The sequence below is a fragment of the Jaculus jaculus genome, chromosome 20, assembly GCF_020740685.1.
Source record: "Jaculus jaculus isolate mJacJac1 chromosome 20, mJacJac1.mat.Y.cur, whole genome shotgun sequence".
NCBI lineage: Eukaryota > Metazoa > Chordata > Mammalia > Rodentia > Dipodidae > Jaculus > Jaculus jaculus.
The window spans coordinates 1,500,375-1,514,931 of record NC_059121.1 but is presented as its reverse complement, the minus strand read 5'-3'; the positions used below and the strand labels follow the sequence as shown (position 1 = coordinate 1,514,931).

The following is a 14,557-nucleotide window of genomic DNA, read 5'->3' as shown; positions in this document are numbered from 1 at the left end:
GTCTGTATTCCATGACTGTCACACATGGACTGTCTGTATTCCATGACTGTCACACATGGACTGTCTGCTGTCCATGACTGTCACACATGGACTGTCTGCTGTCCATGACTGTCACACATGGGCTGTCTGTATTCCATGACTGTCACACATGGACTGTCTGCTGTCCATGACTGTCACATGTGGGCTGTCTGTATTCCATGACTGTCATACATGGACTGTCTGCTGTCCATGACTGTCACACATGGACTGTCTGCTATCCATGACTGTCACACATGGACTGTCTGTATTCCATGACTGTCACACATGGACTGTCTGCTGTCCATGACTGTCACACATGGACTGTCTGCTGTCCATGACTGTCACACATGGCCTGTCCACTGTCCATGACTGTCACACATGGACTGTCTGCTGTCCATGACTGTCACACAGGGGCTGTCTGCATTCTGTGACTGTCACACATGGCCTGTCCACTGTCCATGACTGTCACACTCCTGCTTCTCCTCATGCTCAGTGCCACTCTCGGCATCCGTTTCCACTCCTGTGTTCCATCATCCCTCGTGTTGGCATTTTTACACTTTTTTCCTTCTCTTCTGTCCTCTTTCTCTGGGGTTCTGGAACCCCTTGCTAGGAGAGTTTGAATTGTGCCTGGTGTGCCCAGTTGCCACAGGGACCAAAAACCCCCTAGCCCGGCATGCATCCCAGAAAGGAGGTGGCAGCTGGAGTATTGTGTTTAAAGGCAGTTGGCCTACATAACATGGCCGTGCTGCAAAATAAAGTAACATTCTCCCCCACACCCTATATTCTAGCAAAGACACAGACCAGCTCCTGTGTTCCTCTTATTAATGTTAGATAAAGGTCCTCCCCGGCCCTCTCGAACTTTAGCTTTGGACTTCCAGGTTTCCATGGCGAGAGTTCCACGGTTGTGGGCTTCACGGGGCTATGTCTGCTTAGCAACATAGAGAAATCAAAACCTTCTTGGCTCCGTTACTGAAGAACAAGGGCTTGGCCTAGAGGCAGGATCCTGAGCCACTGCCCGGTGGCTTCGGGCTGCCTGATACGAGGCTGATATGAATTTTCTGTTCCAGGTGTCTGCTCTATTCAAGGACGGGACAATAGGAGGGAACATCAACATTGCCATTGTAGGGCTCCTTCTCCTGGAAGAAGAACAGGTACGCTTGCTCTAAAGCCACCAGCCTCCTCTTCGGGAATAAAGTGAATGTGAAGTAGTGCTTTTCAGTATTAAGTGTTCTGTGGATGTCTCCTCTTTCTCTTAGAGGAAAAGCTGCTCATTTATTATGTGTGAAACAACTAGTTTCTTGTCACTTCTTTCAAAAGATAGTTTGCTGCGTGTTTTGGGGCATGGTAGTGAAGAGCATTCTTCTGAACCGTTAGGGGAAGTGGCATGAGGAGCTGCAATGATTCTGTGGCAGGAGGCTCACTAGGAACACCGAGGGCACCATGTGTCTTAAGCCGCCTCGAGTTTCTGGGAAGCCATCTGGAATTCACCCCACTGGTGCTCAGCTAGAAGACCAGGCATGTTTCCTGGCCTAAAGGCCAAGCATCCCTTCTTGGCTCCTAAGCCCCCATCTCCTTCTGACTCGGGCTTTCATTCTCACGGAGCTGCTGGAGTGGGGAGCGGGGTTCTCTTGCTGTGCACTGACCATGGTAACCGCAGATTACGTTGACTTGGTAGCAGCCTCGGAAGAATTTCCTCGGGCCCCTTCCAGACCCTCGGTCACTGCAAACACACACAGCTGCCCTTCAGTCCACAGGGGCACATTGTGGCATTGGAAATGGGGGCTTGTCTTCATAAGAGGGTCTCGCTTCTGTTTGCTGTAAGCCCATCACTCTGTCACCAAAGACGTGTGACCTGTGGACCGCGCTCGGCACCCGGGCTTTGCCGCCACACTTGGTGACACTTCAAGCTTCTACTGTAGACACGGTTTTCTTGTTTGTGAAGCAACCGTCTTTCAGATGGAGTCTGAGATGGCTCCCAGACCTTTGAGACACCTCCCCTCTGTGCAGGTGGGGCGCGCCCGAGAGCAGGCTGTCTGGCCTGCCTCGTCACGGGGGTGCAACCCCATTGTCTGTTGTGTGTGCGTGAGTTTCAGGAGGGCTTGCTGAGTTAGCAGGGCGTCTCGGGTGACAGGTTAATTATTCCCTGCATAAAACTGATCCCAGCTGAAAGAATAAGCAGGGTTATCGTTTGATCGTGCACCTGTGTTAACTTTAATTAACCCGTTTTCTTGGAAATCACCAGCTGAGGAATGTGAGGCATGCCACAGTGTGCACGCACAGTGTGTAGTGTGAGTATATGTGGCACTGTGGGAAAACACCATTAACATCTATGGAGAAAATAGGTCGGCTGGGAGGCTTTTTGGGTTCAGTAGCATTTAAAGCTTCTGAAAAGATGGTGTACTGAGATAGAGGTATATAGCCCGCTCTCTGACCACCCAGAGGAAACAGTAGCAAATCTATAAATGGGTTCAAGTCATCCAGTACACATGCTATGAGGAGTGTTCCTGACACCCCCAATCCTCCATGCCAAGCAGTTTTTGTCGTTCATCACTCTGATATTTCACTGCTGCCCTCACAACTTATGGTATGTATGGATAAGGTTCAGTGCCTAATGTCTTGTTTCCATGAAGTTGTTTTTTTTTTTTTTTCAGAAATAATAAAACTTTACACTTTGACCTCCTTTTTAAATTTTTATTTATTTATTTGAGAGAGGGAAAGAGGCAAAGAGAGAGAGAATGGACATAGCAGGGCCTCCAGCCACTGCAAATAAACTCCAGATGCATGTGCCACCTTGTGCGTCTGGCTTAGGTGGGTACTGGGGAATCGTACTAAGGTCCTTTGGCTTTGCAGGCAAGCATCTTAACGCTGAGCCATCTCTCCAGCCCGACATTGACCTCTTTTCATAAACAAGTTGCCTTTATGTAGAAACGTTACTTCATTAGTGCTGGAGTGATAAACATTAAAGAGAAATTATTTAGAAGCCTCTTTTGTTCAACTTTGTTATGAAATGAGTGTGTCACTGACTGATTTTGGGCACCTATTCAAAAGCCACATATAAATGATTCCGTTGCCTTATGTAATTTTGCAAAATGCTTTTCAAAGATTTTTGAATGCAAAAGATTCATGCATAGATCTCTTTTTTCTTGAGTCATTAACAAGACTCAGATCATTTCAATTGTTTATGTACAGAAAGGTGCTTAAATACCTTCACTCAGTCTGTACTGGGTTGCAGAGTATCCCTTCCTTTGCGTTTTGATGTCTAATATGGAATATGTCATGTGTCTGTTGGGTCCATGCATATATTTGAAACCTGAATTAAGAATAGCTTGCTTGGGCTGGAGGGATGGCTCAGCAGTTAAGGCATTTGCCTGCAAAGCAAAAGGACCTAGGTTCGATTCCCCAGGAGCCAAGGTAAGCCAGATGCACAAGGGGGCACACACATCTGGAGTTTGTTTGCAGTGGCTGGAGGCCCTGGTGTGCCCATTCTCTCTCTCTCTCTCCCTCTTTCTCTGTCAATAAATAAATAAATAAATAAATAAAATATTTAAAAAAGAGATTAGTTTGAAGACAATGACTTATAGTGTTTTTGCTCTTCACCTCCATGGACATCACGGCTTCTCCTGTCTAGCCAGGACTTGTGATCAGTCACCATGCCGACCACACTTTAACCAGCTTCTGCCAGTGGCAGTCAGGATTGATGGGGAAGGATGGAACTCGCCATGACCATGCCGTCTTGCTGACGGGGCTGGATATATGTTCCTGGAAAAATGAGCCCTGTGACACTTTGGGTAAGATTCTCCAGTAGAGATCTGGGTTCTGTGTTAGAGTGTGCCCCTTTGGGGAGTACCCGAATAGCTGAGTATTTCTGCTTTATTTCATATCCTTACCAGTAGTGTCTGCAGAGCATGTGTGTAAAGGGTTGTCTCATTTCCCTGTGTACACTTTGTCTAAATATAAGATAATACTTTTATTTCTCAAGACCGACTGTGGAGCAAGTAAAAGTCCCTCCCAAGTCCGTGTTCTCACTACTTCTAAGATACGAAATGTTTTCTCACATTTCTGCTCCCACTGAGCGTGGGGCCAGGAGACACGGCGAGTCGCATTATGTGTCAGGAGTGCAGCTGCGCATACTGCAGTAGTGTTGCTTTCCCCAGTTCCCGCTTCTCCACAAAGACCTCAGCCTGAACACGCCAGTCATCAGGAAGTGTCACGGAGGCAGCACAATGGCCCAACACTGTACTACTAACCAGGAACACTCTTGATTTCCTCCCCATGTTTATGGGGAGGAAGGATTGCTTCCTTTCTTTCTTTTCTTTTTTCTTTTTCTTTTTTTTTTTTTTTTTTTTTAGAGTTAGGGTCTCACTCTGGCCCAAACTAACCTGGAATTCACCACATAGTCTTAGTCTTAGGGTAGCCTCGAACTCACGGTGATCCTCCTACCTCTGCCTTCCGGGTGCTGGGATTAAAGGCGTGAGCCACCACGCCCAGCAAGGGAGGAAGGATTTCTATCATAGGAACTCAGATGAGACTCAGTCTAGCAGAGGTCACATGTGACATGGTAACTTTGTTCCTGCCCTCACCAAGCCTACTCAAGAGACTGGCCCCCAGCCAGCCTCAGAGACCTGGGAGTTTTGCGCCCTGATCAGTGTGGCTCCCTGCACCTAAATGCCAGGTGATCTGGTTGGCAGCCGAACATACCCTGTTCTCCAGGGTGTTTCTCCCTGCATCTCTTAAGGCAGGAAAAGACAGAAACTTCCCTGGCCACCTGAATTTACCCCTCCTATTCACTTCAACAATAGCCTGTGCCAGGAAAGGCGCAGACCCGTGGCCTGTTTCCCGTGTGATGTAGTCCTGGCGCTCGGGAGAAGTCCCTGTCTCCATGTTACTGCATGCTGTTTACACGGCTGTCCAAGGGTTGCCCACCTCACTTTTCCCCACTTGAGGATGAGAACCAAAGTTTACTCAACAACAGAAGAGAGAGGTAGAGTTCTTTTGTAATAATCCCGCCATATATTCTCCGACTCTCTGCCCCCTCCAGGGTTCGCCCCCATCAGTGGAATGTGCAGCAAGTACCGCAGCTGCACAATCAATGAGGACTCAGGACTTGCGCTGGCCTTCACCATTGCCCACGAGGCTGGGCACAAGTAAGTCTGCCCCACCCCACAGGGGGCGGGAGCCAGGGCCCGCTCTGAGCCAAGTGGTCGTCCTGGAGCTGTTGACGCTGCCACGTCTGCCATGGGCATTCACATGGATTCCAGGAGAGGGTCGGTTATGAGCCCCTGTGCCTTAGAAACGGTCTTTCCACGTTCATGCGGCCCTCCGGCTTTTATGGCCCCACGTGAGCTCGCATTCCTCTGTGCCTTGCTCTGACCTTCCCCTGCTTCCTGGCAGAGTTGGTTCCTTTCCCATGGCAGCTGATGAAAGCACTCAGGGAGGCAGGGGCGCTGGCGCTCACAGTGAGAAGGGGCAGCCGTCATCTCGGGCAGGGCAGCAGAGCGGGAAGCCCGTTCTGTGCACAGTCAGGAAGAGAGTGTGCTGGGTGCCTTTCTCCACATGCAGCCAAGCCACAGCCCAAGGAACAGTGCCATCCACAGTTAGGGCAGGATATACGGGTCTTCCCATCTCAAGTAACATCTTGAAAATCCCTCACAGGCGTTGCCATAGCTACTTTTAGGTTTCTGGGACAGAGCACCCAGCCAAAAGCAGCCAGTGGGAAGAAAGGGTTTATTTACTGCCCTTGTCCTCAAGGGGAAGTTTCTGCATGGCAGGGAGAGGATGGCAGAGCAGAGGCTGGGTATCCCCCCTTGCCACAGCAGCTGGAAGAAAGCAGCAAGAGAGAGAGCTGAGCTCTGGCAAGGGGGAGCTGGCTAGAACACCCTAAGACCCATCCCCAGAAACACACCTCGCTTGTCAAGGACCCACCTCCCAGATTGTCACCATCTGGGAAGAAAGCATTCAAATACGTGAGTTGATGGGGAATACTGTTTCAAATGACCATAGGCATGCCCGGAGATTTGTTTCCATGGTGATTCTAAGCCACTTCAAATTGACAGCTGGCGTTAACCATTACAGTGCCTGTGACTGATGACAGCAGGGTCCGTCTCTGCTCCTCTCTCCTGTGCTTTGCCCTTGGTTGTACGCGTTCACCTCACTCCGTCGTGGGCTGATGTCATGGGGAAGGTGCCACACGGCAGAGGGTGGTGACAAGCTCTCACTGCCGACAGTTGCTGCTCTGCAGTTTGTGTGCACACATGCATGCGCGTGCACGCGTGCACACACATGCATGCACACACTCACATGCATGCACGCATGCACACGCATGCAACAGACACACAGACACACACACATGCACACACACATGCATGCATGCACGCGCACATGGACACATGCACGCACACACACAATTGGTAGAGGTACTGTTTGGGGGCACATGCACAGCATCTGAGCAGCGAGGGCACTGACAAAGAGCATGCCTAGGGAGGTCCGGTTCACCTCTTGCTGCTGGTTTTGAAATGAGGCAGCCTTTGGTTGTGCCGAGAGCCAGATGGGCGGCCAGCCTGGGGGCCATGGTTCTGGGGAGACAAAGTTGGTAGAATAGGGTCTTGGGCAAGTAACTCTCAATAAGAATGGCCACTAGTGTCTTTCTCTATTCTTTTTTAAAAAAAATTTTGTTACTTTATTTATTTATTTATTTGAGACTGACAGACAGAGAAAGAGGCAGATAGAGAGAGAAAGAGAGGATGGGCGCGCCAGGGCCTTCAGCCACTGCAAAGGAACTCCAGATGCGTGCACTGCCTTATGCATCTGGCTAACGTGGGTCCTGGGGAATCAAGCCTCGAATCGGGGTCCTTAGGCTTCACAGGTAAGCGCTTAACCGCCAAGCCATCTCTCCAGCCCTCTTTCTCTATTCTTAAATATCTTGTGTTTGTACCTATAAATCTATCTGCTGAAGCAACGATTGTGTGTGTATATGTGTGTGTGTGTGTGTGTGTGTGTGTGTGTGTGTCGTTTTAAGAGCACCATCACTTCCCAAGCAGCTGCGCTTTTCCTATGGGTGTCCTGATGATTAGAAAGGTCACTAGTGGTAATGCATATACTTTCTTGCTGTGTTGAGACTGCACTTGAAGTTCCTCCTGGCAAATGGACAACCAGGAGCGCCACTTTCTCTACTGTTTGTTTTTATTTCCGACCACATCACTCCAAGCACAAGACAAAGGCAGTGTTCATGACTTGTGGGCCTTTTGACTATTTTCATACCTGAACATAATGTAATTGGCTAATACTTCCATCCCAATGCTTCCTTTGTCTTCTCTCCCCCCCTCTGCTGAGCTCTTTCTATACAACCAGTCTTCCTCCCAGCAATTTCTCCACACACTATGGGAAAATGGACTCAAATCACCCAGACCCATTCAGTCATCTCTCTCTCACACACACATGTGTGTGCAGTTGTGTTCAGTGGGAACCCACAGAGGCCGTACAGGTTCTAACTCTGTGTGGACTGGCCACCTCCAAACGGAGCTCTGTCCCCATCACCGATTCCTCATCACTGCAGGTAATGATTGACAATTACATTGCTTAGGAAATTGCACTTTCACCGTATAAGGATTTTAGTTAAAACACAATTGCATTTAAAAAATAATAATTGCATTTTAATAGCCTGCTAGAATTAGAATTCCAAAAAAAAAAAAAAGATCATTATAACAACATGAGGCTCTTGGTGTCCTCTGAACCATATCTGGATTTAATTAAGCAATCTAGTCACTGAGAGCTAAGCGTGCAGCGCTCAGGATTCGGGGAGATAGGGACTTGGGTAGCCCTAGCCACGGTTGCAGGTGGTGGGCTCAAGTTAAGTTTAGCTAGAACTATCCCAAGCTAGGTGCTCATTCATCAAAGTAAACTAACCTCAGCATTTTGCATTGGTATTTCTAGAGGGCAATTACTAATATTTTCTTTCCTCACTCAGATGAAACTTAAAGGGAAAAAAAACATGTTACTTGAAGTGGTGCTTCCCCTCACCTGAGGTGAGCCGTCTTGCTGACAGAGCTGGTCTCTAGAAGTTGTCAGCCATTGGGGCTGGAGAGGTGGCTAAGTGGTTAAGACTCTTGCCTTCAAAGCTTAACTACCAGGGTTCGATTCCCCAGTGCCCATGCAAAGCCAGATGCACAAAGTGATGCATGCATCTGGAGTTCATTTGCAGCAGCGAAAGGCCATGACATGCATATTTCCTCTCTCCCCTCCTTCTCTGTCTCTCTCTGCTGGCAAATTAATTCACTAATTTTAAAAAAGAACTTACCAGCTCTTCTTGAACCCCAGATGTCTAGATAACTTGGTACAAGGGGCAGAAAACTGGAGCTCTAAAGGAGGTGACGCATGTGTGAGATGCCGTCTGATCATGCTGCATGCACAGGAGATGTGCATGCTCAGCATGTGCTGGATGCCACAACAAATGACCATGGTGACAGGTGACAGAAATGACAGGGGGAGCTTCTGACTTTGGTAGCACTTCTGGTAAAAAAAAAAAAAAAAAAAAAAAATTGTGGCACAACTGCGCTGTGATTCTTAAAAGACAAGAGCTTTCTGTGACCTTCCCTAAGCAGGGAGGAGGGAGGCTGGGAATTCAGCGGGCATGGGAGGGCCAAGCAAGGGACAAATGCAGAGTGAACATTGCAAAGAAGTTGTTAGGTGTGACAACGCCCAGTGAGAAATGATGACTTGTGACTTCGTTCATGAAACCGCATAAATCTTAGCTAAATTGAATGAAGGCAAACACATCTATTCAGTTCATTTACACTCCGGGATTGTGTTTGAAGAAGAAATGCATGCACGGGCCCAATTCGTAACACCAACAGTGCGCCTTTACCTCTGGCAGGGATAGGCAAAGATTGGAATTCTGCAATTTTAAGAGTTAGTGTTTTTTCATCACTTAGGACTTCTATTGTGAGAGACATAAGCCACCCTGTTTCACAGGAAGATTGGACTTCTGTCTGTGTTGAGAGCCACTGTCTGGGACAGTGCATGCTTCTCCCAATGGACCCCAGTGTCTTCTGCTCAACTCCAGTGTGCACTCAGCTTGGGTGCAGTGCCTGGGCTCTGCCGGGATTGCTAAGCATCAGCGGGTGAAGGAAGCTGACAGAGAGTGAGCAAGCAGAAGGTGACACGCAGGTCCTAAGGAACTGGGCCAGACTTACCATGGATCAAGTGCACACACTGAAGGCCATGTCATCTGAGGCAGACCCACCGGGAACAGTTCCATTGGCTAAGGGAAATCATGAAATTGGATCTGCAGAGCTCAGGCCTGGGTCTCAGGCTCCAGATAATATTGGCGTACGTCAGGATCGCGAGGGAACATCTGCTGGTCAGCAGGCTTCCCGTCTGCAGAATGTGAGCCCTGTTATATGATATAAGTGCAGGGCCTGCTCCACCGGAAGGGCCCACCTTACCACAAATAAAATACGCCTGCCCAGTCGTCTGCCCCGTATCAGTATCTTCAGGCTGTCAAGACTTTCAAAGCCTGTTTTCTGTGCTGTGAAGTGTCCATGACCCATAGTTTTGTATCTCATGTTTCCTTGAATGTACTAGCCTAGCAACCCGTACAATTTGCATGCTGCCATCAAGGCATTAAAAAGGACTCTGTGTCATTGCTTAATCTAAGACGGGTGGCATACATGTGTTGTGGAAAAGACCAAGTACTGTTGGTATTGCCAGACGCCACCCAGGGACAACTGGGATGTCACTTAGGAAGCAGTATGGACATCTGGACAAGGCACATGATGACGCTATTCAGCTCAGACCTGTCTCTGCTGATGTCAGGACCACTCAGGGCCATAGCAGGATGTGGACCCAGCTCGGCGGTGTAGTCCATTGGCTCACAACACTGCCCTGTCACCAGCCTGGATCCCTTTCCTGCTCTGGATCAGTTACCATGATGTGGCCCAGTGTTTATCTCTGCCTTTTGAAAAGCCAGTGAGAAACCTGTGTCATTCCTCTCTAGAGCTCTTGTTTTCCCATGTGCATTTCACATCTGCCATGCCTTGGCCCTCTTCCCACATCTGTATGCCCACTGTAGGTGCCAGGGACTCTCTGTGTTTGAAAATATAAGCAAGACACAATTTGTTCTCGGTGTATAAAGAAGGATCTATCAGGGCTGAGGAGACGGCTCAATGGTGGAAAGGCACCTCTTGGCAAGTGTGTAAGCCCAAGGTTAATTTCTAGGAACCCACATAAAAACAAAGTGGCACACATAGCTGTAACCCAGTGCTCGATGGCAGTGGCAAACCAAGAGACTGATAGTTCTTGGGCCAGCTAGATCGGCACGCACGGAACGGCAAAACAACATAGAAAACTCTGTGTCAAAAATAAGGTGGAAGACTAGGACAGACGCCCCAAGGTTGTCCTCTGACCTCCCTAAGTGCTTCCCCAAATGTTCCCGTACTCTCTCCTCTCTTTCTCTCTCTCTTTTTCTCCTCTCTCTCTCTCTCTCTCTCTCACGCGCACGCACACACTATATACTTACATGTATGCACATGTTAAAATATAAAGAGAAGGATTTATAATATTAGTTTACACATGAGAAAGCAGGACGGTATCACACAGGCCATGAATGACGGAGGCAAGATGCTATTACAGCCTGCCTGCCTTCGGCCGCCTCTGTGGCCCATGGTCTCTCTAGTTGTTGGTCTGAAGCCCCGAGTTCCCACCTGCCTGTTGGCTCCACCTCCTTCCCTGCATGTCATGGTAGAGGTCGAACATCTTTGTCCCACCTGTAATCTCCAGGTCACCTCATGTGGTCAGGGTGGAGTGAGCACCCAGGAGGCACTGGTCCTTTGATTTTCTCATCTCAGTATCCTTAACACACTCTGCTGACAAGCTACAGCTACTGAGATACCCCTAAACTGCCTATCTGTCCATCGCCTGGGTTTTCTATTAACTATTTCATTTAGCGTGATTAACCCTAAGTTGGCATTTTTGTACCTGGGATCCTGATACAGTTGTGCAAGCTGACTTCAGTCAGCACACTTTAATATAACTGCTTCTATGGACCGTCGATCGTGCTGGCACTGGGGTTGTGAGCATGGGTAAGAGGTGTCTCACTCCTTGAGAAACTTATTACCAGCTATTAATGATGAAGAAAGAAAGCATATTTACTATCTTAGCCTATGAGATGGTAACTGTTTTACATAAAGTGCTATGGTGTGTGGGAAAAAACCACGGTCTGGCAAGTATAACTTGGATCACAATCATATTTTTTTTTTTTTAAGTAGGGTCTCGCTCTAGCCCAGGTTGACCTGGAATTCACTCTGTAGTCTCAGGGTGGCCTCGAACTCACGGCTATCTTCCTACCTCTGCCTCCTAAGTGGTGGGATTAAAGGCGTGCGCCACCATGCCCAGCAATGATCACATTTCTTGATTGCCAAATATCAACCTTAACTTCACGATGTATCCTGTTCTTTCTTCCATGACTTTATTAACACATGTATCAGATGTGATTTCCTCGTGTCATGTTTCTGCTTAGAGAAACAGTCATCACATCTTGAGGGGTTTACTGATTGGAAACACAGTACATGAACTGGGGGCCTGAGACGTTTGTGGACACCTAGCAGTCTACTCCTGAGCCAGGAGATGCCCAGTACAGGCTTTGGGCAGCCATGCTGTGTTACTCAGATTTCTAATACTGATAGAGTTTGAAAAGCGATTCTAGAAAGAATTAAAAAACAAAAACAAAAAAAAAAAAAAAAAAAAAAAAAAACGCCTTAGACCAAACAGCAAACAAGAAACCCTGGGGCATTCTTATTATTTGAACTCCTTAGAAGTGTGGGCAGAAGTCCGGCAGAACGATCTAGTCCATGCCATGGAGCTCAGTGTGCCTCCGTGGTTCGGTCCAGGGCCAGCGGGGCAGCGGGCTGGCGGGCACTGCTTTCTCCAGTGCAGCCTCCCTGCTGGGCCTTCAGCCTGAGTCTTTTCCTGGCCGATGCCTTTCCTCTGCTGTGCGTGCGGTTGCTTTGGCCTTGCTCCATTGCCTTTAACTTCAGAGCCTGGGTGGAGGTGAAAGTAACCACACCCCCATCATCCTTGGTACTGATGAGGAATTTGGCAGTTGCGGCAGTGTCTGCCGGCCAGATCTCCTTGGATCCGCCCTTCAACCACTGGAACGACAGAGTCGCACGGATTCTGACCGGCCTTCGCCATGCAGGCGTCTGAGCTCGGCTCCCCGCTCTGGGGCCCAGATCAGGCCTCCCTCGCCACAGGGCATCATGGAGATGGTGTGGTAGACACAGGTCGTGAGCGCTTGGAAGTGGTCACACTTGTACCTGTGTTCTTGCCGTGATCCCCCGCCTCAGCCTGTGCTTCTCTCGTCCCTTTTGGAGCACACATCCCCCCCCCTCCCGGGGCGTCTTCCTCGCCTCCCTCCATCACCGTGGGCGTCGGGGCAGGACAGTGTCGCTGAACCAGTGACTGCTTTACTCTTGCGTCCTCTCCCTCTTTCTCTCTCTGTCTTCCTCTCCTTTCCCTCCCGCTCTTCCTCTCTCTGTCTTTTCTCCTTTCCTCGTCTATCTCTCCCGCTCAGCCCCTGTTCTTAGGGAATCTGTACAAGGATGGAGCACCAAGGAGTAGTGGACCATAATGAATGGCTCCCCGAGCATAGATCTACCTGATCAGAGGCCGCCAGGCCACAGGGAGCTCCCGACGCCAGGTCTCTTCTCCCCAAAGTGACGTGCAGCACTTTCCGGACTTCCTGGGATGGCAGAGGATGCAGGGCAAGTACTCCTGCCCGCAAAATTCTGGGAGTGCGAGGGGTGCAGACATGGGTAGGAGACCACTTAAGTCACCGAGCCGCATGGGCTCAGGACAGCCACTTGCACAGCTCAGTGGTCTCACGACAATCTAGGGGATGCTGAGTAGCACGGTGGGCCACAGGACACCAGAGGTAGCTTCCTCGTAGCTGCCGTAGTGGGAGATGTGCTCATGCAGTACCCAGGTCTGATTCCCACCACGTGGAATCCGTGCACATTGAAACAACGAGCCTGGCCTCGCTCACCCTCCCGGGTTCCACAGCCAGGCCTTCCAGAGCGATGAAGGGGTTGGGGTCGCGGCCTCCAGTGCTGAGGACGTGAGGTGAGGGGAGCACAGAGAGGGAGGGGACATAGGTGCCCACGCCCCATGACCACCAGTGGACCACCCACCTAAGAAGAGTCTCTCTCTCTCTCCAGTAGAGCTGTGCTCAGCAGACACCAGGGTCTGACTCTGATTGATGTGGGCACACGCCAAAGCAACCCGTGAGTCAGTCTGAAAACCCTAAAAGCTCTGTGAGCAAATGAGATCCTCAGCAAATGCACTACTGATGGCCATTGTTTCTTCCTAATGTGTATGTCTTTCCCCCTCTCCCTCTTTCCCTCTCTCTCTCCCTCCCTCACTCTTTCTGGGTGTGTAGAGGGGTGTCCCCATAAGTTCACGTGTTATGAATGCTTAGTTCCCAGCTGATGACAGTTTGGGAGGCAACGGTGTTTGGGAGGAGGTGTGTCATAGGTGCTGTACCCTGAGGTTTACTAACCCTCAGTTTGCCAGTGTTAGTTGGCATGCTCTCACGCTGTGGTGTTCCAGCTACTGTGGCACCTTCTGCTCATGCCATCCTTTCCCCTGCCATCATGGAGGTTCCTCTCAAGTCTGTAAGCCAAAATAAACCCTTTTCTCCCACAAGCTAGTGTTGGTTGGGTGTTTTGTGCCAACAATGTGAAGGTAACTGCTATAAGTGGGGAGGATGTCTGGCCAGTCCTGACTTGCATCGCGTACTGGACGAAGAAGCGCTCTTTGTGCTGAAACAGCCATTTCTCTTCTGTAGCTTTGGCATGGTCCACGATGGAGAAGGGAACAGGTGCAAAAAGACCGAAGGCAACATCATGTCCCCAACATTGGCAGGACACAACGGGGTCTTCTCCTGGTCACCCTGCAGCCGCCAATATCTTCACAAATTTTTAAGGTATGAACCCCTTTGAGACTATCTTGTGATCTCTCTGGGTCTGTGTGAGCATCTCAGGCTGTGGACCCCACAATGGGACCAAGAAGTTTGAGGTACAGCTCTTTGGTCTCTGAGGTCTGCTAGCTTCATCCAACACTGGCATTTAGATGGACAGGACATCCATGTAACACCACACCAAAGAGGTTGTCACTAACAGTTCAAGGAAAGCTCTTGACTGGGGAGATAACTCAATGGGAAAAGTCCTGTGGCACACACACACACACAGGAAGTGAAGCAGGAGGGTATGAACCTTCTCATGAGAAGAAAAGCCAAGAGGTTAGTGAGGAAAGGTCCCAGAGTTTAAAAAGAGTAGTAAAACAAGAAAGAAATTTTTCTTTCCCTTCCCCATCCCATTCCCTGGCTGGAGTGGGGAAGGGCTCCCCCGAGCAAGGACCATGACGCTCAGGCCTCAGGAGGAGACTCCACCACAAAACCAAGCCCCCTTTGCCCACAGGACAAGCCTCTTTCGTAGCTCATTAGGGTGGGCTTTCCCTGCAGGCTCGGGTAAGTAAGGGAGAGAGCTGA

At 49.4% G+C, this 14,557-nt stretch overlaps 1 protein-coding gene across 4 annotated transcripts in view; it reads left to right on the top strand.

Annotated features, from left to right (window-relative positions):
• Positions 1–14,557, top strand: part of Adamts16 (ADAM metallopeptidase with thrombospondin type 1 motif 16) — a 121,495-nt gene that overhangs the window by 34,502 nt on the left and 72,436 nt on the right. For all 4 annotated transcript variants that reach the window (XM_045138964.1, XM_045138963.1, XM_045138961.1 and 1 more), the window contains exons 6-9: positions 1,086–1,169; positions 3,647–3,806; positions 5,057–5,162; positions 13,856–13,993. In XM_045138964.1, coding sequence (XP_044994899.1) covers positions 1,086–1,169; positions 3,647–3,806; positions 5,057–5,162; positions 13,856–13,993 — 488 coding nt within the window. The remainder of the gene's footprint in view (positions 1–1,085; positions 1,170–3,646; positions 3,807–5,056; positions 5,163–13,855; positions 13,994–14,557) is intronic.